The sequence below is a fragment of the Phacochoerus africanus genome, chromosome 15 (genome assembly GCF_016906955.1).
Source record: "Phacochoerus africanus isolate WHEZ1 chromosome 15, ROS_Pafr_v1, whole genome shotgun sequence".
Classification (NCBI taxonomy): domain Eukaryota; kingdom Metazoa; phylum Chordata; class Mammalia; order Artiodactyla; family Suidae; genus Phacochoerus; species Phacochoerus africanus.
Genome location: NC_062558.1, coordinates 111,405,395 through 111,432,855, shown reverse-complemented (window position 1 = coordinate 111,432,855; position 27,461 = coordinate 111,405,395). Strand labels below are relative to the sequence as shown.

Below are 27,461 nucleotides of genomic sequence, written 5' to 3'. Positions count from 1 at the left end.
TTGCTATGGCTCTAGTGTAGGCCAGCAGCTGCTGTTCTGATTCGACCCCTAGTCTGGAAACTTTCACATGCTGCAGGTGGCGGGTTTGATCCCTGGCCTCACTTAGTGGGTTAAGGACCAGCGTTGCCCATGAGCTGTAGTGTAGGTCGCAGACGCAGCTTGCATCTGGTGTTCCTGTGGCATAGGCCAGCAGCTACAGCTCCGATTAGACCCCTAGCCTGCCAACCTCCATATGCCGAGTGTGCAGCCCTAAAAAGCAAACAACAACAACAACAAAAAGACACAGAGCAAACCTTTTTGGGTGGTGTTAAAATAATGGGAGCAAGATGATTTAACACTATACAGAATCGTGTTAGAATTGCCAATTTATGGACTTAATTTTGCTTCTAAAATTTGCTATTTCTTGGACCATGACTTATAAGATTTTTATAAAATATACTATGCAAGGAAGCTGATTATTTATTTTATTTTCAAGAGTGACTCACTGTTAGTAGCAGACTGGGCCATGAACGCATGCTTTATAAACACACTTGTAACGTAGCAACAACTGCAAGAATGCTGATTAGATCCTGATCACTTCTCTTCTGTACTCTTGTCCAGTCAACCTTAATGTTTACTCTGTGTGTCTGTATTTTCTGCTCTTGCTTTCAACTTGACATTGATGCATTCTTTCAAACCGGTAATGTCTCTACGTTTATTGTCAAGCTTTATTCTCATGGGAGAATTATAGTATTTTTCTCCTGTTTTCCAGATTTCTTGGCTGCTTTTTCTTAGGATTCAGAAAAACATATATATTTCCTGAGAAATGCTGGGAAGGAATTCCTATATGGAAACAACAGTCAGTCTATCTCCGCCTTAAACTAATTTTAAGGCTTAAAGTACCTTGGACCATGACGGTGTTAGAACCCCAGCTGTAATTTTGCAGGTGGGCTGGTCTAGTTATGATTCACCCTCATGAGTCCTTGGTAATCTTAGCGTATTTTAGAAAAGGTTTCCTTTTAGACTCCTTACCTTGCCATGGACTTTGAGGTTTTGACTTCTCCCCAGAGGGCCTCTGAAACAAAAGCCAAGTTTCCTGGGACTGGTAGATGCCCCGGGGCAGTGTAGTTTCTGTGGTTATTTACCTCTCTGGATTCTAGTTTCCCTTTTGGTTTTGGCCTGTACTCTGCCATCGTATTATTGTGTTGATAGTTTTAAGATTTTAAAAACAGTTCCTCCAACTTAAAAAAGCTTTCTTTCTGTGAGAGGATTGGTCCAAACAACCTAGACTTCAATTATTGGAAATAGAAAGTCCCGCATTAGTATTTGCAGATAAGTCAGAGCTTGGTTCTGAGACTTAGGAGTTTTGAATTTGGAATTATCATGTAACGTCAGGGCAGAATACTAGGGAACATTTATATGAGTGCAGTTGGGGAATGAAATCTCTTCGGGGGCTTCAGGATGGTGTTCAGGACAGTCACGCATTCACTCAGCGAATGTTGGTTGTTTTTGCCACTTGCCAAGCACGGTGTTAAGGGCAGGATATGTAGAAAACAACAACAGCACAGATGTGCTGCTGTCTACGCTCCAGGAACTTCTGGTCAAATGAGTTGCTAATTGATGAGTTAAAGCCCACATCAGTACCTTCGGAGTTCCAGTAGTGGCTCAGTGGTTAACGAATCCGATGAGGAACCGTGAGGTTACGGGTTCGATCCCTGGCCTTGCTCAGTGGGCTAACGATCCAGCGTTGCCGTGAGCTGTGGTGTGCGTTGCAGACACAGCTTGGATCTGGCGTTGCTGTGCCTATGGCATAGGCCGACGGCTACAACTCTGATTAGACCCCTAGCCTGGGAACCTCCATGTGCTGCAGGAGCAGCCCAGATTTATCAAATCTGATAAATAGGTTGACTTCTGAAACAGTAGAAACATTCAAAGGTAGTGCACAGAGTTTCAGATTTCCCAGTATGTGTTGCTCTTAGAAGCTCTAGTTAGGAGCACGTCCTAAAGCTCTGAGGAAATCTCATTGGAGCATAGCATGGTCCTTTTCTTCCTCTAGGAGAGGCTCTCGTGCTTGAATGTGACACACAGTCAGGGTTGTACATTCATTTTTCTACTCAGCAAATATTTGAGCAGTGCTATGAGCCAGGCACTGGCTTATTACCTTGATTAATAAAAAGGACGCAGTCATAGTATATTTGTGTGTCTTTGAAACTCTGGTGATCGTACTGATATTGACCTATGTATCTATTTATTTATTCACTTTTTGTCTTTTGTCTTTTGCGGGCTGCACTCTCCGCATATGGAGGTTCCCAGGTTAGGGGTGGAATCGGAGCTGTAGCCGCTGGTCTACACCAGAGCCACAGCAACGCGGGATCCGAGCTGCATCTGCGACCTACACCACAGCTCACCATAACTTTGGATCCTTAACCCACTGAGCAAGGCCAGGGGTCAAACCCACGTTTGACCTATGTATTTAATCACATTGTCTGTCTCTCTTGCTGCCTTTGAATCATGGCCATGCTTATTTTCCGAGTGGGCCAAGACCCCATTATTCTCACTCAGTGTGGTGGATGGTAAACTGTGGAGAGTCAGCCTCTTCTGCAATAAGAACCTTACTCCTAAACTTCTCCCCTTAAGGTAATGCCAAGAGGAAGGTTGACCAGAGACTCTTAGGGTACTTTTTAACTTGAATTTTAAATGATTATCCTGCATCAAATCAGAAAATGTTTTTTAGGAAAGTAACAGTGTCAGCAAGATATTGGGTGAGATCTAAGGCCTACTAAAGAGTGCCTTTAGGTTAACCAGTTGGAGAGTGACTGATATGGAACCATAACGTCTTTATAATAAAGTGATACATAATAGGAGTTTCTGTTGTGGCATCCGACTAGTATCCATAAGGATGCGGGTTGGATCTCTGGCCTCACTCAGTGGGTTAAGGATCCAGTGTTGCCGTGAGCTGTGGTGTAGGCCGGTAGCTCTTATTCGACCCCTAGCCTAGGAACTTCCGTATGCTGCAGGTGCGGTCGTAAAAAAATAAATAAAATTAAAAAGTAAAGTGATACATAATATTCCAGATACATTTTTTTTAATTGAAAGTATAGTTTTTCTACACAAGGAAGCAATTCGTTATTCTGAACATTTCTTGGAATGCCTCAGGTATAGGAATAAGTTATTTCTCAGAGTACTAAAAGTTAATAGAGTTAAAAAGCTAAAACATTTTGGGAGTTTTCTGGTGGCTCCCAAAGGTAGTTAAGGATCCAGCGTTGTCACTGCTGTGGCTCTGGATACTGCTGTGGTGTGAGTTTGATCCGCCCCTGGCCTGGGAACTTGTGTAAGCCATGGGTGCAATCAAAAAAAAAGAAAAAAGCCAAAATATCTTTTGTGGTCTTCCAAGATAATAGAAGTCTGTGTAGAAGAAATAATGACCTTTCTTCCTCGTTTGTCAGTACATAAGAAAAAAGCCAGTATCCTCGGCTTGTGTAACATCTAGTTCAGGGTGTTGGCTCAGTAAAAATTAGCTCAGTATTTGTAATGGATTTTTATCATGGTATAAAACAGCAGCCATAGTCGGAAGCCATGAAGAGTAGGTTGATTCAGGACAGAAACTGGTTTTCCTTTTCCTTTTTATGGCTGCACCTGCAGCACATGTGGAGGTTCCCAGGCCATGGGTCCAATTGGAGCCACAGCTACCAGCCTTTACCACAGCCACAGCAATGCCAGATCCCAGCCACCTACGAGGCAATGCCACAGCTTGGGGCAACACCAGATTCCCAACCCACTGAGTGAGGCCCAGGGATCAAACTTGGCATCCTCATGGATACTAGTCAGGGGTTCTTCTCTCGCTCAGCCACACCGGGGACCCCTGGTTTTCCTTTTAGGATAGATGGCTTAATGTACGTGAAGAAATGCAGCTAGGAATGGTTAACTTCGTATGATTAGGCTCTTTGCAGTTTGTAGTATGGCTTTGGCAGCAGTTCCTCACCCTCAGCTCCAGGCAGAGAGGTGGCGAAACTGGAATAGCAACACGAACTTCAAGCATGGCTTTCAGATTTCACCCAGGCTTTGTAGTGTCTCACCCCGTCTCCTGCTAGCTTGGGACCCTCAGCCACCAGCATTCCTACTGCCACTGGCTACCTGAGCGTGCTGACTCCTGCTATTCGCTTTACCAGATGTAGCAAGACCTCAAAGATGGAAAATTCTGAGGCAGTCATTTATTCGATAAATATTACTGAGATCCTGCTATATTCTAGCCAGTGTTCTGGAGTTACAACAGCAATCTCTGGCCCTTGTGGTAAAAATATGCATGTCTTAGACGGCAAAAGAACCTGTGTAATCAGGAAAGACCTCACTGAAAAGTGACGTTTGAGTGAAGATCTGAATGATTTGAAGCCAAGCCATTTGGCGGGGGAGTGGGGGGTGAGGGGAATTGTTTCAGGCAGATAGGACAGCAAGCAAAAGAGTGTGCCTTGTGTTTAAGGAGTAGCAAGGAGGCCAGTTCAACTTGAGCAAAGTTATGGGCTTTGTAGCTCATCATTCAGAGTAAGACAAGAATCCAAGAGTATTCTGAGCAGTGTGGTGATATGATCTGACTTGGCGCTTTATGGAGTTATTGTGGCTGTGGTTTTGAAAGTAGACAGAAGAGGAGTTCCCGTTGTGGCGCAGTGGTTAACGAATCTGACTAGGAACCATGAGGTTGCGGGTTCGATCCCTGCCCTTGCTCAGTGGGTTAACGATCCAGCGTTGCCGTGAGCTGTGGTGTAGGTCGCAGACACGGCTCGGATCCTGTGTTGCTGTGGCTCTGGCATAGGCCGGTGGCTACGGCTCCGATTAGACCCCTAGCCTGGGAACCTCCATATGTCGGGGGAGCCGCCCAAAGAAATGGAAAAAAGACAAAAAAAAAAAAGAAAAAAAGAAAGTAGACAGAAGAAACACAAGGGAAGAGGCCGAGGGACCAGTTAGGAGGCTACTGCAGTGATCCAAGCAAGAGACGGTGGTAGCTTGGACCAGGATGGTAGAGTGGAGATGAGAAGTGCTCAGTTGTTTTGAGCATTACATATAAGGTATATTTTGAGTTGGAGCCAATAGGACTTGCTGGTGGTGAGGCGTAAGAGAATGAGCAGAGTCAAGGATGACCCTGAGATGAAACAGCCATGAGGATTGGGGTTGCCAGTAATTTCTTTCTTTTCTTTTTTTTTTTGTTCTTTTAGGGCCACACCCGCAGCATATGGAGGTTCCCAGGCTAGGGGTCCAATTGGAGCTACAGCTGCCTGCCTACGCCAGAGCCACAGCAACGCGGGATCCGAGCCGCATCTGCGACCTACACCACAGCTCACGGCAACGCCAGATCCTTAACCCACTGAGCAAGGCCAGGGATCGAACTTGCAACCTCATGGTTCCTAGTCAGATTTCCGCTGTGCCACGATGGGAACTCCAGGGCTGCCAATAATTTCTTACTTAATGGTGAAGAGTCAAGAGATGCTAATGGTTGGGGAAGTGGGTCACGGCAAAGGTCAGCTGCACAATTTGATATACAGGCCCAGAGTTTAGAGGTGTTAGGCCTGGAGATACATATTTGGGGCAAATAAAATTTAACAGCACATAGACATAAATCCTGACATCACATAAACATTTAAAACAGAAGAGTAATATGGTGACAGCAATCATAATGAATTGAGAACTTAGGACTTGTCAAACAATGTGCTTGGAGCTTTTATACACTTTTTCCAACCCCCAAAATTGTCCACATCTCTGACAGCTGAGAAAACTAAGGTTTGGCCAGAGTCTCACCGTTGTTAAGTGGGAGAGCTGGGATGCTAATTCAGATGTGTTTCATGGCACCACTTTATGTACTTTCTCACTGTGCCACACTGTAATGCCAGCCTGTTTCAACTTAAGAGGGACTGGAGTTCCCGTTGTGGCTCAGTGGTTAACGAATCCAACTAGGAACCATGAGGTTGCGGGTTCGATCCCTGGCCTCGCTCAGTGGGTTAAGGATCCGGCGTTGCCATGAGCTGTGGTGTAGGTCGCAGACGCGGTTCGGATCCTGCATTGCTGTGGCTCTGGTGTAGGCCAGTGGCTACAGCTCCAATTGGACCCCTAGCCTGGGAACCTCCATACACCGAGAGAGTGGCCCTAGAAAAGGCAAACAGGAAAAAAAAAAAAAAAACTTAAGGAGGGACGCCTTACCTGTGAGAGCAGATGGTAAGAGCAGCACCTGGAAAGGTCAGGTCTACAAGAACTCAAGGTGGAGGGCTCCTGGCTGACAGCTCTTGCCAGCTTACTTCCAAAATAAGGTATGTCAACAGTAACATTTTACAGCATTCTCATCTGTTGAAAACTATTTGCTACATTACATATACCTGGATTTAGGAGCATGTATGTGTGTATTGATACATATTTTTAAAGTATTAGGAGTTCCTGCTGTGGCTTAGTGGGTTAAGGACCCGATGTTGTCTCTGTGAGGATGCAGGTTTGATCTCTGGCCTTATTCAATGGGTTAAGAATCCAGCATTGCTGCAGGCTGTGGCCTAGGTTTTAGATGTAGCCCAGATATAGTGTTGCCATGGCTGTGGTGTAGGCCTCAGCTGTAGCTCCGATTCAGCCCCTAGCCTGGGAAGTTGCATATGCGGCCATAAAAAGAAAAAGACAAATTAATCCTTCCTCACAGATGTTGACTGCCTGCTTATTATGAAGTTACTTAATTTCCAAGATGTTTGCCCATTCATGCTGGTAACATCCCCATGCTGCTCACAGTGCCGTTTTCTCTGTTTGAACCGTCACCTAACTCACCTTTAAGTTCATCGTAAGGTTTAAATTCTAAAACATCTCAAATGCTTCTCACAGCCCTGTCCCATTTATAATGTTGACATCCTTCTGGAGTTCCTGTCGTGGCGCATTGCTTAATGAATCCGACTAGAAACCATGAGGTTGCAGGTTCAATCCCTGGCCTCGCTCAGTGGGTTAAGGATCCGGCGTTGCCATGAGCTGTGGTGTAGGTTACATATGCGGCTCGGATCCCTCGTGGCTGTGGCTGTGGCGTAGGCCGGTGGCTACAGCTCCAATTAGACCCCTAGCCTGGGAACCCTAGAAATGACAGAAAGACCAAAAAAAAAAAAAAAAAAAAAAGGGGATATCAACTCTCCCCCCAGCCCCTCCTACTTTTCCTGTATTCCAGTTTTTATTTCCTTTCACAGTGCTCTTTTCTCTCTCTTTCTGCCTTCCCCTCTCCCAGTCAGTTGTCTTTTCATTAGGGCTTAGTTTTTTCCTTTACTGGGGAACCCGCATTTCCATCTTAGGGGTCTCTCTCCTCCTTTTCCAGACCTTCTTCCCGAACACAGCCAGAGGCTCTAGCTGCATTGATACCCCATGAATAACTTTAACCACAATGATAGGATCTTCTTACAGCGCCTCCTAATTAACTAACCCTTAGGCTACACCGAGAGGCAGCTACACAGAGTGGAAACCACATTCCTGGTCAAGGAATTCCTTGAATTCCTACTGTGTGCTGGGTGATTGGGTACAAAGGAGAGGCCCCCTGGGCCCGCCAATGTTGAGGAATGTGGAAGACAAAAGAAATGAACAAGCAAAGGAGAAGGAGCTGGTCCAGGGAAAGAAGAGTTCTTCAAGACCAAGTGACTGAATCCAGGAAGTTCCTGAGAGGCCAAGTAAGATGAAGTCTCAGAAATGACCCTTGGGAATTATAGCCAGTCTCTTGCGACAGACCATGATGGAAGATAATGGCACAGAGGGAATGTATATGTATGTACGACTGGGTCACTGTGCTGACCAGCAGAAATTGGCACAATGTTGTAAATCAACTATACTTTTTAAAAAATATATGAAAGGGGAGTTCCCGTCGTGGCGCAGTGGTTAACAAATACGACTAGGAACCATGAGGTTGTGGGTTCAATCCCTGTCCTCGCTCAGTGGGTTAAGGATCCGGCGTTGCCGTGAGCTGTGGTGTAGGTTGCAGACGAGACTCGGATCCCGAGTTGCTGTGGCTCTGGTGTAGGCCGGCGGCTACAGCTCCGATTTGACCCCTAGCCTGGGAACCTCCATATGCTGCGGGAAGTGGCCCTAGAAAAGGCAAAAAGGTAAAAAAGGCAAAAAATAAATAAAATTAGTAAAAAAATATATATGAAAGGAAAAAAAGAAATGACTCTTGGATTGAGTGACCTTGTCAAGAGCAGTTTCAGTAAAGTGATAATAAAGGGATAAAAGCCTTATTAAAGTGGATTAGAGCCAGAGGAAGAGGTAAGGAAATAGAAACATTGAGTGTCTGGCTTGCTTGGAAGGCTTTCAAAGCATGAGTTATGCTGTAAAGGAAAGCGAAGAGGAGTTCCCGTCGTGGTACAGTGGTAAACGAATCCGACTAGGAACCATGAGGTTGCGGGTTTGGTCCCTGCCCTTGCTCAGTGGGTTAACGATCCGGCGTTGCCGTGAGCTGTGGTGTAGGTTGCAGACGCCGCTCGGATCCCGCGTTGCTGTGGCTCTGGTGTAGACTGGTGGCTACAGCTCTGATTAGACCCCTAGCCTGGGAACCTCCATATGCCGCGGAAGCAGCCCAAGAAATAGCAAAAAAAAAAAAAAAAGAAAGTGAAGAAATGAGGTAGTAGCTGGAGGCAGCACCAAACTGAAGGTGCTGGCAGGACTTGTCAATTCCTTTTTTTTTTTTTTTTTTTGCTTTTTAGGGCTGCAGGTGCGGCATATGGAAGTTTCCAGGCTAGGGGTCACATCAGAGCTGCAGCTGCCAGCCACAGCCACAGCATCACAGGATCCAAGCCATGTCTTCCACCTACACCACAGCTTACGGTAACGCCAGATTCTTAACCACTGATGGAGGCCAGGGATTGAACCCACAACTTCATGGTTACTAGTCCGATTCATTTCCTCTGTTCCGTAACAGGAACTCCAGGAGTTGTTTGTAAGATGGAAACTGTTACCACCTGTTCCTAAGCTCAGGAGACAGATGGTTAGAGTGGGTGTATTGGAGAGGAAGGACTGGGAGGGGCTCATTCTGGAACAAAGTCTTTGAGGGGTAGAAGGGAGTGGGATCCGGGGAACCAACCAAGAGTTTGGCCTGTTATCAGAGCAGAGACAGTGCCTTTGTTTTAACAAGAGGGAAGCCAGCGCATACAGATGCAGATGCAGGTACGATGGAGGATTGATGGTGAAAAATTTGCAGAAACAAGCTTACAGAGTTCAAGTAACTTCCCCAAGATTATATAGCTGGTAAGTGGCAAAGTCAGGACTCAAACCCAGGGCTAGCACAGCCTGTGCTTTTAAACCTCTTAAGCTGCCCTGCCCTCTGCCTAGCATCCAGCATGTGCCCAATAAATGTGACCACGTCATTAAACACGGGAGGACCTCCTGTGTGCCCCACGTTCAGAGCTGTGTTGGAGATTGCATGTGACCCTTGCCCGCAGAGAACTTGCTGCATAATAAAGGGAGATTAAATAAGTATAAAACAGTCATAGGTAAGATGAGAGGGATTATTTGCATGGTGCTCTGGAAAATAGCAAGAACTTCGGGAATCAGAGAGTGCCTTTGGGGCAGAGTCTTAGAAAGTGAGGAGGAGTTGACACACGGGCAGAGATGTTAATAAAAGTTGTAATGACCTGTTCTTAACGAGTCGTGTTTTTAACTGTGTCCTCCCTTCTCTTCTTTTGCCTTTCCTCTCCTTTCTCTTTTCTCTCATCGCCTACATCCTGCTGCTGCGTCTTCACTTCTGGCATTGTGTACTGAGAATTTCTACCCTCTTACGGTCATTGTAGCTGATCGCCCACCCTCTAGTAACAAATTACAAACATCATGACAGAGTGCAGCTCAGGGCTTTTGAAAAGAGCCTCTGGAATGTGACTGTTTGTATCAGTGAAAGGGAGAGTCACTATCTACAAGGTTGTGTTTCACCAGTAGGACTGGGATGGAGGAAAATGGAAGAGTTATGCTCTTTCCCTTGGGCCACATTTCTTTGCCGACAGATTTTATCACGTGACTAGAGCAACCTATTTACAACTTTTGATTTGTTTTAGGTTTTGGTAATGAGGTAAAGTTGAGGCCCTTTACATCTTTTTTTTTGTCTTGTTGTTGTGTTTGTTGTTGCTATTTCTTGTTTCTTGGGCCGCTCCTGCAGCATATGGAGGTTCCCAGGCTAGGGGTCGAATCGGAGCTGCAGCCACCGGCCTACGCCAGAGCCACAGCAACGCGGGATCCAAGCCGTGTCTGCAACCTACACCACAGCTCACGGCAACGCCGGATCGTTAACCCACTGAGCAAGGGCAGGGACCAAACCCGCAACCTCATGGTTCCTAGTCAGATTCGTTAACCACTGCGCCACGACGGGAACTCCCCCTTTACATCTTTATGCAAACTGTGTCTTTAAAGCCCTAAAGGCAGTAGGGCTTTTGAAAAAGAGGAGGAGGGTGAGGGTGGGGAGGGGAGCCCTGTATTATAAGGAGCTGTTCACTCTCCACTCATCCAAAAATCATTTCTTTTTACTTTCCTGTATCCTTTTCTCCTGGATCGTTTTATAACTAATATCCTTTTTACCTATAATTTATCCTCTTTTATCTCTTCTTTTGGTTGATTTACTGGGTATGTTTCTGATCCTGCTAGCTCTATCAAAGGGTTTAAGTTGCTCAAGGGAACTTTGTTTTCAATAACAGGGAGAGATAAATCTTTATTTTTTAAACTCAGAAATAAGTAGATCATAGAAGTTTAGGTTTAAAGTGGCAGAGAAACTATTAACTTCCTCATTTTATGCTTAAGAAAACTGACAGCTAGAGAAGTTAGGCATAGCTGCAAACTGATTATTAACAGAAATTGACCTTCTAGAGCTAGTGTCCTAATTTCTTGTGTGCCCTCTTTTGCACACTCTGTATAACTCATGGTGAAAGCTGTCGTCAGTTTCCTTTTTACTTTATTATTTGTGTATTTATGTATTTATTTATTTTAGTGCCACACCTGCAGCCTATGGAAGTTCACAGACTAGGGGTCAAATCGGAGCCAGCCACAGCCACGGCATCAGGGATCCGAGGCTATCTGTGACCTACACTGCAGTGCAAGGCAACACTGGACTATTAACCCCCTGAGCAAGGCCAGGGATCAAACCTGCATCCTCATGGCTATTAGTTGGCTTTGTGTCTGCTGAGTCATGACAGGAACTCCCCAAATCTCGATCTTTATTGGATTTAGGCAGTAGGTTTTAGGTTATTGAGCCAGTTGGTACTTGGACAGTTGTTGTGTTGCTGTGCTGGGGTAGGAGATCCTTGCAGTTGGGTGGTGAGGATCAGCTGTGGGGCAGGATGGAAGGAGGCTAGGACTGGAGACAAACAGGGAACGGCAGGCAGTGTGGTCTGTGGGGTGGGGTGTGTGCACACTTGCCTTGGCAGTGGCCCAACCCCTGAATTAGACCGTGATAGAGTTTGCATGTTTGTTTACTTGGTTTGAGGGAAATGAAGGTTTTACTACATTTTTGAGATACTTCTCTTAGTCTCGTGCCATGAAATCAAACAGATCTGGGTTCAAATCATGGCCCTGCCTTGTCCTGGTTTATATGATCTTAGGTAGGTTTTTCAAACTATCAGAGATTCTCTGTCTGTGGTAAAGATAATACCATACCTTCTTACAGGTTAGCGAAGAGCAAAGAAAATTTATATCAACTGGAGTTCCCATCGTGGCTCAGTGGTTAACAAATCCGACTAGGAACCATGAGGTTGTGGGTTCGTTCCTTGGCCTTGCTCAGTGGGTTAAGGATCTGGCATTGACGTGAGCTGTGGTATAGGCTGCAAATGCGGCTTGGATCCCGCGTTGCTGTGGCTGTGGCTGTGGCGTAGGCCAGTGGCTACAGCTCCGATTAGACCCCTAGCCTGGGAACCTCCATATGCCGAGGGTGCGGCCCTAGAAAAAACAAACAAACAAAAAATTATATCGACTTCCTAACCCTCATCCTGATGCTAGCACGTAACACATGCTTGACAGCCTGGCAGCTGCCAGGGCTGTTGCTCCTGCTGCAGCAGAACAAAGGAACTAAAAACATTTCATGAAAATCATCAGAAGATTTGACAATCTAGAGGTTCATGCAGCGACTATTAGTAGAGAATCCAAAAGGTATGTAACAGCGCATTAGGTATTTGAGGAGAGGAAAAAGAGGTTGTAAGGAAAATAAAAGCATGGGTTTTCAAAACTGAAGGAGTCAGAGATGTCAGTGGGGCCAACTGCCTCATTTTATAGATGGGTCGGTTGAGTCCCAAGAGAGCATAAAATATTTCACAAATAAGGACTAGATAAAAGTTCAAGGATACTTGAAAAATGACCAGATAGCTAAAAGAGTAATCTTTTTTTTTTTTGCCTTTTCTAGGGCCGCTCCCTTGGCATATGGAGGTTCCCAGGCTAGGGGTCTAATTGGAGCCGTAGCTGCTGTCCTACCCCAGAGCCACAGCAACGCCAGATCCGAGCCACGTCTGCGACCTATACCACAGTGCAAGGCAACGCCAGATCCTTAACCCACTGAGCAAAACCAGGGATCGAACCTGCGAACTCATGGATGCTAGTCAGATTTGTTTTCGCTGAGCCACATTGGGCACTCCTAAATGGAAACTGAGCACATGAGTGGTTTTGATGCTTCTCTGACATGACAAGTATAAAGGAAAGTGTGAAAGCACATGTAGCTGTATTCCTCTGGGAAGAGTTTTTACGCTATAAAATTACTTATAGACCAGATCAGAATAAAACACTTACTTTCTTTTCCTTGAGTAGGATGTCCAGTGTGTCTGCAGACAGGAGCTTGAACAGCCTGTGATTTGAGTACATACTAACTGGTAACCTGAGTCCCATAAAAGCAGAGCTCTCCAATGCGGAAGAGTCCTGCCTCTAACTGAAGGGAAGGGAGTCCCGAAGTTTCTGATGTCCAAGGAGCAGGAAACTCCGAGGACGGGCTATGGAGGTCCGGTTTGAGCTGCACAGGAAAGCATTTATTCATACCTCTGATTAATTACCTAAGAATTAAAGAGGCATGTGAGACTGATACATAATCTTGCCTCAGGCTTTTAAAGGGGGCTGGTTCTCTTTGACTCTGCTTTTCCCACAAAAAAACCTTTAGAGCAGCAGAATGCTTCTATCTTCAGCGCATAAAGCAGCCAAGCCAGTTTGACCAGCTTGAGGGAAACACCAAACAGAGCTGCCAACTCCAATCACATGAACACTAGTTACTAATTATCTTCTGGGCCCTGTGGGGTAAGAGAGAGCAGCTCACTGATTGGATCCCAAGGTTGAAATACCTCCACATCTCTCTGTGCTCCAACCGGAGTAGCTGGGAGAACATTTCAGTTGCTTTGGGAGATATTTTAAGAAGGACAGATACAGCCTTAAGCTACACTGTACCTGACCACGTTTTAGTCTAGCCCAGGTCCATGGAAGAGAGCAGTGAAACGTGTGTCTTTAAGCACAGTGAATATGTGTGAAACCCATGACTCCAGCTGGGAGTATGAAGACTGCAGGAGCCTACAGAAAGGGGACCTCACAGTGCTGGACGGACTTGACCGAGAAGATGACTTGGATTCCCGACACCAGACCACAGGATGGAATCGGCCCTACAGAAAAAGGCATTGTGGATACTGGGATCTCGAGCAGAGTGAACCAAGCTATATGGACAATGAGGAAGCCAAGCAAAGTAGAAAGGACTATAGGTACCACGGAGATGGGACTCCAGACTCTGATGGCTGTAAGAATTCAGAAAATGTAGATTGTGGGAATCTGAGTCCTCTGGCTAAGGACGATTGGCTCACAGGAAGCCCGGATGTAACGTGGAAAGCTGGAGGACTTGAGACAAATGGCTACGTAAATGGCAAGAATCTGAATCATGGGCCTAAAGACTCTAGAGAGACTGGGCAGTGGACTGGCCACAGGGGTTTGGATGATTCTGTGGGGAATTTTGGTCAACCTCAAAACCGGCATAGAGACCCCAGGAATTTTCATTATAATCTTGAGGATTGTAAAGAAACTAATTTTTATTATCAAGATCTCAACAATTTAGATCATGTTCTGGGGGATTATACTGGTGATCAGTCTGTGGCCCTCCCAGATTTCAGTGGTGTCAGCGCAGGTAAGGAGTTTGTCCAGTACTGGAATGGGGACAGGAATGATAAAATTGATCTCAGAGGAAAGACTCGAGCTGAGGATCAGAGTCATTTTGATACAGAAGATAGAGGCTCTGAGACTCTGTTTGCACACTCTGAATATAAATTTCAGAATTACAGAGGAACAGATTCTCTCCACCGGATGAAGACCTTGGCGTGTAATGGCATCGACAGACCAGGACTGATGGCCCCTGGGAGCAGAGGGGTCATCCCGGAGGGACTGCAGGTTCAGTGGACTCTGGGGGGCCAAGGAGGACATCGCTGTGACATCCCTCGGGGCTCTTCACTAGAGAAGAATAGCTGGCATTTAGAAGAAGAGAGAAACTTAAATGGCCCAGAGATTTGGAAAAGGAATAGCTGCTTCCGCCGCACAGCACCCAGCACCCTGAGACGCTCAGAATTTGTGCAAAACAGTAAGAGAGCCCAAGGTAGGAACTCAACCAGCCTTCTTAGAAGGATGAGGCCTGGAAATAGATAAAAGGGGCGATTCTGCCTGGTACGAGCGGCATTTGTATACTTAAGGACCCTGGCCCCTGAACTTCTTTATTGGGTGTATCTTGAGTGAGAGCAGCCTTGGAAATTGAATTCCTCTGGGTGGCACTTTTCAGAGCAAGAGCATGCATAGTGCTGTGAATTTGCGACATGGCTTTCAGAATCAGACTGTTCTCATGGGAACTTTCCTTTACCTTTCCTGGTTTTGTCAGGGTCTCCAGTCCCAAATATCTTTCCATTTTAACTTTAATATCTTTTGTGTGTCTTATGGGAACAGCAAATTCATTATCACAGCTCCCAGTGAAAATTTATTTTTCCTAGCATGTTCTTTCTCTGAGGCCTTACACTTTAGACATGAGAGGGAAAGAAGTCTTGTTTTATAAACTGTGCATTCCCTGAAATTCAGGAATCTTAAGTGAATGGTGAACACAAAAATTCTTGTGGAAAGAGAATGTGATTGATATTCTTCATGATGCTTTGTACATGTTAGCTATTCAAATGACTTCATCTCACTGAGCCTTAACTAAGGCATCTGTAAAATGGGATATTAAGAGTCTTTTATCATGTAGAGTTTCTTTCTTATCAGTTTGTCTTCTCTTCTTCAGGTCTTGGAAATGAACTGGCTGTTTATTTTGTTGTTGTGTATATACTGGACTCCCTGTTAAACTTTATTTATTTTATATATATTATCCTCGTGTCAAGCAGACTTTCTGGTTCTGGCCACTTTGGGGGAGTCCAGGTTATGACAAGAGGATAAGGGTTAGTCAGAAAATGTGAAAGATCTAGAAAATCCTTCTCACACCCCTCTCCCCAATGGGCGCTTTCAAACCTAGGTCTCCTTCAGAATAGGCCCACTGGATAGATTTGTGGTGGGGGCTACCGAAAAGATAAGTCCCTGGTGTGGTTGTGGAATGGCCAGTGGTTGATCCACTGGCCTTCCAACACAGACCTAACTTGAATTTCCAGGGCACTGTTTTGGACAAAGCAGGCTCTCTACCTGCATTTATTTATAAAGATAAAAATGAAACCAAACCCAGCTTTCATTGGGAGGCTGCAGTATTTATTTAGCTAGCTATTTTTTCCTTGGTGCATTTTCACTCCAGAATGGTAGGGATTGGATGATTTTTTTTTTTTTTTGGTCTTTTTAGGGCCACACCTGCGGCATATGGAGGTTCCCAGGCTAGAGGTCTAATTAGAGCTGTTGCTGCTGGCCTACACGACAGCCACAGCAACGCCCGATCTGAGCCGCATCTGCAACTTACACCACAGCTCATGGCAACGCCGGATCCTTAACCCACTGAGCAAGGCCAGGGACCAAACCTGCAACCTCATGGTTCCTAGTCAGATTCGTTTCTGCTGCACCACAATGGGAACCCCGGGATTGGATGATTTCTAAAGTCTTTCCAGATAAAAAAATAAAGTCTGATTCTTTGATTCCTTGAAATTCAGGAATCTTAAGTGAATGGTGAACACGAAAATTCTTGTGGAAAGAGAATGTGATTGATATTCTTCATGGTGCTTTGTACATGTTAGGTTAGTTTTTCTGTCATTCCTTTTCCCTTCCCCCACAGCCGTTCTTTAGATGAACTTTGTTTCCTATCTTTAGTTCCTTATTGTATTAAGCCTTCTAACTGTGTTTATTCTGTTGGATTTAATAGGAGTCAAACCCTTCTCTCGGGAGTGTTGTAATGTGCCCTATGAGCTCTCCGAAACCAGCTTAGTTCCACCTCATACCATTTCCATTTTTACAACTCTCTCTCTGTCTCTGAGGACTTAACTTTTGAGAGTATATTCATATTGACCTCCCTTTTTATACTTCCAGTATCCTCCTTGCCCTGTAACAAAATCTTAGTCTGTCCCAGAGATCTTTTTTGCTCTTTCCTATTTGCTAGCTGTTTTACAGCAGGGTTGCTACTGCCCTTCCTGAAAGTTATAACAGTCACTGCAGGTAATTACAGAAAGGAAACACGCTTCGGAGCTGGTCTTCTGCCTTGAATTCACATCTCAGCTCCAGCATTTACTAACATTGGAACTTTTTTTTTTTTTGTCTTTTTTGCCTTTTCTAGGGCCACTCCCACGGCATGCGGAGGTTCCCAGACTAGGGGTCTAATCGGAGCTGTAGCTGCCGGCCTATCCACAGCCACAGCAACGAGGGATCCGAGCCATGTCTGCGACCTACACCACAGCTCACGGCAATGCTGGATCCTTAAACCACTGAGCAAGGGCAGGGATCGAACCCGCAACCTCATGGTTCCTAGTCGGATTCGTTAACCACTGCGCCACGACGGGAACTCCATAACATTGTAACTTTAGACAAATTATGTGACTTCTCTGAGCTTCAGATTCCTTATTTGTGCAATGAAGATGATCATACCTGTCTCATAGTGAGATAGTATAAATAATCACGTCTGGAACATAGCAGGTGCTCATACGTTATGATTTCTTCCGTCTTTTTTTCTGCTCACCTCCCTTTCCCCTTACAAGTCCTCCCCCTACCCTGTCACTGCGTGGACCCTTCCCTCCTGAGATCTAGAGGGACTCCCCCCTGCCCTGGACACCTGCCCTCGGACCCTGTGTCTATAGGTGTAATTACCCAGGTGGGATGCCCCATCCGTTCCTCTTTCCCAGTCTCGACCACCTTTCAGCTGCTCCCTCTGAGAAACAAAGCGCTGTTCAGTGCCTGCTCTTAGCCCATTTCCCAGGCTAGAAACCAAGTTGTTCTGCCAGGATTTTTCCTTCCCCTCACCTGCCTTATCAGTTCATTCTCCTGCGAATCTTAGATTTTGTTCGGGCAGGTCTCTTACAGTTTTGCCCTTAGGCCTTAGGGTGCTGCTCCTTGTCCTGGGAAGTGGGCCTTTCTCCTAAGGTGTGGCTCTGCTGAGGTTTCCAAGTGGAAAACTGGACATGTTTATTGACCCTCCTAAACTAGAGGGATCAAATTTCAAACTCTTGTCTTCCCAGCTGCAGACAGTTGTGAACATCTGCTGGGCTCTTTGGCCTCCAGCTGCGATTGCTTTCTGCTGGGCTCCCTGGAGTCTCAGCTCCTGCATGCAGCGTCCAAGGATTGGAAGGGAATTTCTACCCAGATTTTGGGCTGTCTTCTCTGCAGCTTCCTCTTTTTCAGGATTTCTCCCTTAGTGTCTAGCGCTTCAGAGCCCTAGACCTGAACTTTTGACTCTGCAACCCAATGCAATTACCATTTGCTGGCTCTCAGTTTTTACTCTCCCCCACCCCAGTGCTGAGAGACTAAGGATTGCCTTGGGGTGGGAGGTGGGGGAGGAGGGTATCAAACAAATAGGGGTCTTACCTAGTATTTTTCCCATGTTTTAAGTTGGATCCCCTCCAGTTTCAGGCTGCTTTTGGTGGCTTTCCAGTGCCTTCACATTGTTATTTTTAAAAAATACCTCCTCTAGAGTTGCTAATAGTTTTCAGTAGGGAAGTTAGTCTGCTATTACGAGGCCAAAATCATCCCTGGGGTTTTATACTTGCTAATAACATAAATAATTATGATAGGAAGGGAACCTGGTGCTTCAAATTCCATGTTAACTAGGTTAATTTAAGTGACGTTACAGTATCTAAATGAAGAACTCTTACAGAGGGAACTAGGAAACCGAAGTTGAGATGCGAGTTAAGGCTAACAGTTCAAGGTTGGAAGGCTATAACACAGAATCCGCTTATACCATTACTAGAAGGAACCTAACGTTTCAGCAAGTCTAGTATTTTATACATAGTGGGTAACCACCCATGATTGTGTTTTGATTAAGTGGGTTTCAGCTAGCATTTTCTGAAAAACAAATACAGAACTGAATAGAAACTTTCCAGTACATCTCATAGAGTAAAAGTAATACTTTTTTCTGTGTGCATATACACATACATACATGTACTGAGCCACAATGTAAAATGTGGGTTGCAGTATGAAAAATACTTAAATCCACCATACTCAGTGTATAAACGGAGAGACAGCGCTCAGAGAAATGGAACCGTGTCACCAAGGGGACTGGTCACTCCCAGGATCAGGAATAGAATCTGGGTCTCTTGATGCCCAGACCAGTGCTTTTGCTACAGCATCACAGCTGAAGCCAGAAATGCAGGAATAGGTTCTTTTCGAATAAATGAACTTAGTATTAGCAGAAAAGTATTGTGTTACGGGACCCAGAGGGAGTGCTTGGAATGGAGTGGGTGCAGTTGTATTCCATGTAGCAGAGGGAGTAGATATGCTCTGAGGAAAGACCTTTGCATTTGGTACATGAGGTGAGGAATAGGAGCAGCAAAGGCACGAAACATCCTACAGGGAGTTTAGGAGGGAAGGGATGATGGTGGGATAGATAGTCATCTTTTGTTATCTATGTCTGCAGGGGGTTGGTTCCAAGACCAACTCCTCACAGACACCAAAATCCACAGATGCTTAAGTCCCTTATATAAAATGGCATAGTCGTTTGCACGTAACCTACACACATCCTCCCATATACTTTATTTATTTATTTATTTATTTATTTCGTCTTTGGTCTTTTTGGGGCCGCACCTGTGGCATATGGAGGTTCCCAGGCTAGGGGTCCAATCGGAGCTACAGCTGCCAGCCTACACCACAGCCACGGCAACGCCAGATCTGAGCCGCGTCTGTGACCTACACCACAGGTCACAGCAACGCTGGATCCTTAACCCACTGAGTGAGGCCATGGATTGAACCCGCAACCTCATGGTTCCTAGTCGGATTCACTTCCGCTGCACCACGACGAGAACTCCTCTCCCATATACTTTAAATCATCTTGATTGCTTTATAATACCTAATACAGTGTAAATAGCTGTAAATACAATATAAATGCTGTGTAATTGGCAGTGTGGCAAATTCAAGTTTTGCTTTTTGGAACTTTCTGAGTATTTATTTTATTTTATTTTTTAAGTTTAGTTTTAGTTTAGTTTATTTTGCTTTTTAGGGTCACACCCACGGCACATGGAGGTTCCCAGTCTGGGGGTCTAATTGGAGCTACAGCTGCCAGTCTATGCCATAGCCACACCAAATCTGAGCCACGTCTTCAACCTACATACACCATAGCTCATGGCAGCACTGGATCCTTATACCGCTGAGCAAGGCCAGGGATTGAACCTGTGTCCTCATGGATGCTAGCCAGATGTGTTTCTGTTGAGCCATGACGGGAACTCCTGGAATTTTAAAAATATTTTTCATCTGCACTTGGCTGAATCTGCAGATGTAGAACCCCTGGATACATAGGACAAACTGTAAAAGCAGCTCCTTAAAAATTTGGACGGTAATTGCAGCGGAACAAATCTTGTTTTGTTTTCCTCCCAAGATAGAAACCTGCACAGATTTGAGGGTACTTCTGCCAGTGTTATACGGATAGTTCAGAGTTTTTAGGACTCTGGTAGTCAAGATTTCTTTTCATTGCAATATGGTATCTCTCTAGCTACAGTCTGTTTTCAAACTACTGGAGTAAACTGTCTGCCAGTCAGTCCAAGACATTGGTTTTTTGCCCTGCTTTGTTTCATATGCTGTTAACAAGCCGTGAGAATAACAGATGCCAAGAGTCTCCGCTACTCCAGAGACCCAGGGCCTGCTCCTAGGAATTAACTGGGCAGTAGCAGTTAAAAGGCCAGCAGGTTGAATCATGGCATTTCATGCTCTGCAGCAGTAGTAGTGGTACCACATTACATGCTTCACAGTTTTCAGAGCCCTTTGTGTAGCTTTTCCTCTGATTTCATTCTCTCATAACAAACATGAGTCATTCACATGTTTTTATGCAACAAATGTACTGAGTACCAAACTCTGTGCCATGTTCTGGTTAGACAGAGGGGACCTGAAGACCCTGACGGGGAAGGAGGCGGCTGTTCTGTGCTTGTGGACTGACAGCAGGAACCTGTGGACCAGCTATTCCCTTTCTCTGGATTCCTTTCTCACAGGCCATCTTTCTTCATGATGTTTTTGCTTTTCTCTGGCCTCTGCTTCGGTCTCCTCTGACTACAGACTGATACCTTCCCCTTACTCGTGGTTTCTACTCCTCCACTAGATTACACATGACCAGAGGTGTCCCAACGCTTTATGGGGCATTCCTGCAGCTTCTGCCTCTGTCTAAGCCGCCTGGTGGTTCTTACTTCACATTCGCAGGAGAGTGAGCATGATTGACTCGGCTTGAATGTTTCAGTTAGACCTCATCATATGAATTGCCTGTTCATTGATTAGGGACTCATCCTTGGTCCAAATGGCAGTGGCAAAGGCTGGGATGGGGAATCCCCTAGTTTAAGTCATAGCTACAGGGATTCGATGGCGTGATTTGGGAAGTAGAGGCCTCTGGAGGCTGTGGCTTTCTGAGGCTTGGTGAGGTCAGCCCCAGCATTTGGAAATGGGTGGAGGCATTTTTTGGTTGTCACAGTGGCAGGGTGCAGGGAACTGCTTGCGTTTAGGAGGCGAGGACCAGGGATGCTAAATGTCTTCAGTGTGTAAGACCGTCCTACACGATGAAGAGCTGTCCTGCCCCAAATGCAAGCCGTGTCCCTAATGAGACACTGGACAAGATGAGTAAGACTCGTGCCTGCTTTTAAGAACTCACAGTTTCCAAACTGAAAACAGCATATAGGACTTCCTGTCGTGCCTCGGGGGAAACGAATCTGACGCAGGTTCGATCCCTGGCCTTGCTCAGTGGGTCAGGCATCCGGCCTTGCCGTGAGATTGTGATGTAGGTCTGAGATGAGGTTCTGATCCCATGTTGCTGCAGCTGTGGTGTAGGCAGGCAGCTACAGCTCCGACTTGACCCCTAGCCTGGGAACCTCCATATGCTGTGGGTGCAGCCCTCAAAAGACAAGAAGAAAGAAAACAGCATATAAACAGATGATTCAAATATAATTTTATAAATGCAGTAAGAGGAATTGTCAGGTACCTTCCCTCAGCTTGACCTTACTACCTGTGTAACCTTGTATAAATTACTTATTCACTCTATGCTGTAGTTTCCTCATCAGTAAAATCAGATAACATACTTACATGGTAGTATTATGAGGATTTATATATGTGCAAATACTTAGAGTCATGCAACAGAACCTGGCACATAGTAAATGCTAAATAAACACAAGCTGCTCTCTTCATCATCAGTTATTATTACATGAGCACATAGGTTCCTATATCCCCTTTGAATGCAGTTCAGCAAGGTTTTTTTTTGGATTTTTCAGCCATGGTGTGCAGTAGCTTGATGTGGAATCTCAGTTCCCAGACCAGGGATTGAACGTAGGCTGCAGTAGTGAAAGTACCGAATCCTAACCACTGACCAGCAGGGAACTCCCCAACAGGTGTTTATTAACTAGTGTTTGTACTTAGCACTACACCAAGCATTGGCGGCATCCAGGGAAGGCTACCTCTCTCCCTCCGCCCTCAGGAGTTTACAGATCAGTTGAAGAGACAAAATGTAAAAATACGAATGATTAAAGTACAGAAGTATATAGTATAGATAATAAATGCTATGGACAGTCAGAAGAGGAAAAGTTCAGTTTTTAATTGAGTTAATGGAAAAGACTTCAGGAAGATGTTTGAATTTGTTTTGTTTTGTTTTGCTTTTTGGGGTTGTACCTGCATCATATGGAAGTTCCCAGGCTGGGGTTCGAATCAGAGCTACAGCTACTGACCTGTGCCACAGTCACAGCGACACCAGATCTGGGCCGTGTCTGCGACCTACACCACAACTCATGGCAACACTGGATCATTAACCCACTGAGTGAGGCCAGGGATGAACCCACATCCTCATGGATCCTAGTAACTAGGTTCGTTAACCACTGAGCCAGGCTGGGAACTCCAGATGTTTGAATCTGAGCTAAAATTTCAAGGAGGAGTGGAGTTGAGATAGGCAGAGAGAAGCCTGGAGAACATTCCTGGTTGTAGAAAGTCTGTGAGCAAAGATGCAGCGTTGTGGTGACAAAGAGGAACACAGTGTGGAAAGAACTAGCTGATTGAAGTCTTAGAAACCAGAGCCCGAGGAAGAAGTCAGAGCTGGACCTGCATGTGGCGATTCTCCCTCGGAGACGTGATCGCTGACACTGTGAGTGGATGACTTCTCCGAGGACGAGAATGGCTGGGGAAAGTGCCAGGGTCTGAGAGCCGGGCCCAGGGGATGCCCACAGCGTGGGGTGGCAGGAGTAGGGCAGGAACGCTGGAGGAGGGCAGAAGAAAACCAGAGGGCTTCGAGGAAGCAACAATGGCCAACACATTCAAATGCTGCAGGAAGTCAAAGATGATGCTGTGGATTGTGGCGGAGGCTGTCGGTTGACTGAAAGGACAGCTTTACTGGACTAGTGAGTGATAACACAGAATTAACTGCAAAGGGTCTAGGGGAGGAGGTCTTAGGAAGGGAGGGCATGGAGACCACTCTCTGAAGACCTTTCACAGAAGGACTTAAAGCGATCTGACTGGCTAAAGGGGGCACAAAGTTTTCATGTGTTTACTTTTAATTTTTATTTATTTATTTATTTATTTTACATTTATTATATATATATATATATATTTTTTTTTGTCTTTTTACCATTTCTAGGGCCGCTCCCGCAGCATATGGAGGTTCCCAGGCTAGGGGTCGAATCGGAGCTGTTGCTGCTGGCCTACACCAGAGCCACACCAACGCGGCTCATGGCAACGCCAGATCCTTAGCCCACTGAGCAAGGACAGGGATCGAACCTGCAACCTCATGGTTCCTAGTCGGATTCGTTAACCACTGAGCCACAACGTGAACTCCCTCGTGTGTTTACTTTTTAAAATCAGGGTGTCATTGCTTGTTTGAAAATAGACGGGTAGGTAGGAGGCAAAGAAGAGAGAAGGAGTAAATGTATGGGGCAAAAGGGGAAAAATGGAGAGCCCTGTTCCATCAAGAGTTGGGAGATAATCGAAGCTTTATCCTGCCTACTTTAGTCCTGCCTACTGAGATCATGAGTCGTATTCTCAATAAGCTAGGACGTCTCTTTGTCCACAAGCCATTACCTAAATTATTTTTATGTGATGTGTCATCAACAATGAAGGAATATTGGCCCGGGCGGATCCCAGGTCTCTGTAAAAGCAAAAAAGATATCCAGGAAAGGCAAGGAATTGAGGAAGGATAAGAAGAGGCATCACCTTCTAGGGCATCATCTTTCTCGTGGACCTGAGGATGCTGAAGGGGGCAGTGAGTGGGGTGGGGTGAATCCAAGCAGCTAACTTGCAGTGCCCACGGCAGGCCCGGCCTTCAAAGGAATGTCGGGCTGGAAGCTCAGAACCTTGACTCGTCCACTCTGACACACCACAGAGGTTTACAGTTTGATATTTCCCAAGAAACTAGAAAGTGCCCACACTGTATAAACATCACGCTGTCCAGTCACAGGGGTGTGACAGTGCAATGCGCAGTCATTTCTGGTGGGAAGATACACATTCTTCATGCACATGGCCCCACAGCAGGGGCAGGGCTAGATCCTAGGTTGTGGACCTTGTTCCATGATACCAAGAAACCCCTTTCTTCAAATCATAAGCTAAGGGAAGGCAAACAGGTGAACTATATTACATTTCATTGAATCTAAAACACCATCTTTTGTAAGACACTGAATAATTTTATGTAGCATTAGAAAGGACTTCTAATTAGAAGACTTTCAATTAACGTTATTAATTAGAAAACGTCTCTATTTCTGAAATGTTAGAATATGAAAATGTGTGTCTTAGCATCTACTGAAATATGGAAATGCTTCCCCTTACCACTGACCTCACAGAGATACTCCGACAAAAATTATTGTAGCATTCCTCTAGTCCTCAGTGATTTGGAAATGCGGAATTCAGTTTCCTCAGCTCTAGAGCCTTCACCCTTTGGGGGAAGATTGAAACCTAATTTACCCCAGTGTCATTCATAGGTGTGGCAGCTAAGTAGTTAGGACAAACAAAAGTTAGGATATTGAATGACTTTTTAAAAATCTTTGCGTGGTGTTTTCTTTCTTTCTTTCTTTCTTTCTTTCTTTCTTTTTTTTTTTTCCTAGGGCTGCTTCCTTCAGCATTTGGAGGTTACCAGGCTAGGGATCTAATTGGAGCTGTAACTGCTGGCCTATGCCAGAGCCACAGCAACACTGGATCTGAGCCAAGTCTGCGACCTATACCACAGCTCTCGGCAATGCCAGATCCTTAACCCACTGAGCAAGGCCGGGGATCGAACCTGCAACCTCATGGTTCCTAGTCGGGTTCGTTAACCACTGCACCACAATGGGAACTCCGTGCGTGGTGTTTTCTATCACAACCATAGCAGAGCTATGCTTAGGGCACTTAAATAGTAATTGCTACCGTCTGTTAAGCACTGGTTGCTGTGCCAGTTGCTGTAGGTTAGGTACACACTAGGTATGCAGAAAAGTCCAGTAGAGTCTAATCTCCATGATGGCAGTGAAATTGGTATTTCCAGACCCTTACATGGTACTTGGCATATAATAGGTGCTCAGCGAATATTTGTTATCAAATGAAATATTCTGTTTGAGGGCATAGAAAATATAATTGGTTTATTTTGTGTTGTTACTCAAGAAGTGAAGTTTAGAGAAGAGATTAATCCAAGGACTAGAGAAGCCTTCATCTAGCTGGGCTTAAGGGGACAGTAAGTGAGCAAGCAGAAAGGCACGGAGACAAGCTGGGCTTGTTATGTTTGAAGAATAATAAGGAAACAAATACTTGAAAGTCTGTTGTGCTAGGTTCCATAATAGCAGCAAGTACCTAGGCCTCTGGGCTCACAGAGAGGAAGTGACTAACTGCCCAGATTAGTCACTAAGTGACACTCCTTATGAAACTAGTTAGACACTAGAGCCGGGGGAGATACAGGAAACCAGAATGACCACCGAGAGACTGAAAGCTCCTTTAAGCCTGTACAGCATGAGTGACTAGGGGCCCAGAGAAAACCCAATTCATGTTCCTTCGTGTTGAGGTATTTTTTATTTTTTCCCCCATGTTTCAGCTGGAAAATAAGATAGTACTGACCGGGAGTTCCCATTGTGGCTTTGTGGTTAACGAACCCGACTAGTATCCATGAGGACTCAGGTTCGATCCCTGGCCTCGCTCAGTGGGTTAAGGATCCAGCATTGCCGTGAGCTGTGGTGTAGGTTGCAGATGAGGCTCGGATCTAGTGTGGCTGTGGCTGTGGTGTAGGCCAGCAGCTACAGCTCAGATTCGACCCCTAGCTTGGGAACTTCTGTATGCCACAGGTGTGGCCCAAAAAAGACAAAGGAAAAAAAACTGACCAATACCCCAGTCTTTTTTTTTTTTTTGGCCTTTTTTAGTGCCACACCTGCGGCATATGGAGGTTCCCAGGCTAGAGGTCTAATCAGAGTTATTGCTGCCTGCCTGTGCCAGAGGCACAGCAATACCAGATAGCAGATATGAGCCGCATCTGCGACCTGCATACACCACAGCTCATGGCAATGGACCTCCCATCCCAGGCTCAATCAGATTTTACCATCAAATAGTGGATCACATTTGGAAAGAATTCTTATTTTGAGAGACTGGGTTCACCTTTTTAAATTTATGTTATTGAAATACGTAATACTTAAGTTCATTCTATTTGGTATTATTGTTTTGTTTCATGAATTTATGTCTAAGACCACTTAGTTTCACCCCACTTGGTTTGCTGTTCCTGAGCACCAGACAGATGAAATGACTTTCTTTAGGTAGAAGAAAGCTCTGGAGGGCTTTTCAACCTCCTTTGCCCCATCTCCTAGCTCTCTATTCAATATTCATACATTTTTGTAATTAAAACTTTGAACAGGATTATAGCTCAGGTTAATTCTTTTTGTACATAGTTCTAAAAGATATGTAAGATGTTATGAGAACAGGAATTCCCGTTGTGGCTCAGTGGGTTAAGAACCTGGCTAGTATCCATGAGGCTGCAGGTTCTATCCCTCCCTGGCCTCACTCAGTAGATTGAGGATCCAGCATTGCCAGATGGTGCAGGTTGCAGATGTGGCTCAGATCTGGCATTGCTGTCCCTGTGATGTTAGGCCAACAGCTGCAGCTTCCACTCGACCCCTCGCCTGGGAACTTCCATATGCCACAGATGTGGCCCTAAAAAAGAAAGAAAAAGAAAAAAAAATGTTATGTGAGCAAGTGGAAGGGATAAAAATAACCTACCTAACAGAAGCTGAAGAAAGTCTGGTTCTATAGAGTAGGATAGGAAAATAGCCAGAGCCTTGTTAATGAGCAAAATCACTGTAGTGTTGTTATCAACAATGGAAATACAGTGTAGGAAACAGCCATACTCATATCGAAAAGACGTGTAACCCAAACAGGCCTTAACATTTAATGGAAAGCACCGTTTGAGATGCTGGTTTTGAATAGTTATTAGCTGTGTGGTCTCAGGCAAGTCATTTCATTGCTTTGTGCCCCTGCTTCCTCATTTGTAAAATGAGAGCCATCATACCTTCCCTCAGGAGGCCTAGTAAGTATAAAATCAGGTGTGTGTCTGTTTAGAAAATAAAGTTTTCATGTAAAGTTTTGTTGGCTGACTCTATGCAAAAATTACTTATTAAAACAGTGATAGTTTATTTCTAACTATTATTTTACAAAAACTACCTTTGCCCTCTCGATTATGTCACTTCTGATGCCTAAAGAATCGGGAATAATAACCTCATCGTTTTAAGCAACACCGACAGCACACCTCTCTAGGATTTGGCAAATGTTCACAAATGGTGTTTCAGGGGATCGAGTGTTAATTTCGCTATCCTGTCAGCGTAAAAAGGTGCAGCCTCTTATACTCTGGGTCTTTGACTCTGGTTTGCTTTTCTTCTAAAGGCCTGGGTTGGCCCTCGTAGAAAGAAGGAAGGGGGAAATGGGAAGCTTTGAGCTAGGTTTGAGCTAGGTGGGATTATGCGGGAGGCTACTTG

At 45.2% G+C, this 27,461-nt stretch overlaps 1 protein-coding gene across 2 annotated transcripts in view; it reads left to right on the top strand.

Moving 5' to 3' along the window:
• DNMBP (dynamin binding protein) overlaps positions 1 to 27,461 on the top strand; it is a 125,595-nt gene that overhangs the window by 56,124 nt on the left and 42,010 nt on the right. Inside the window, exon 1 of one of the 2 annotated variants that reach the window (XM_047760122.1) lies at positions 13,018 to 14,542. The exons of the other annotated variant lie outside the window; for it this stretch is intronic. Within the exon in view, the coding sequence (XP_047616078.1) occupies positions 13,432 to 14,542 (1,111 nt within the window). The 5' untranslated portion in view covers positions 13,018 to 13,431. Of the gene's footprint in view, positions 1 to 13,017; positions 14,543 to 27,461 lie in introns of those variants that run through there. 2 annotated transcript variants of the gene reach the window in all.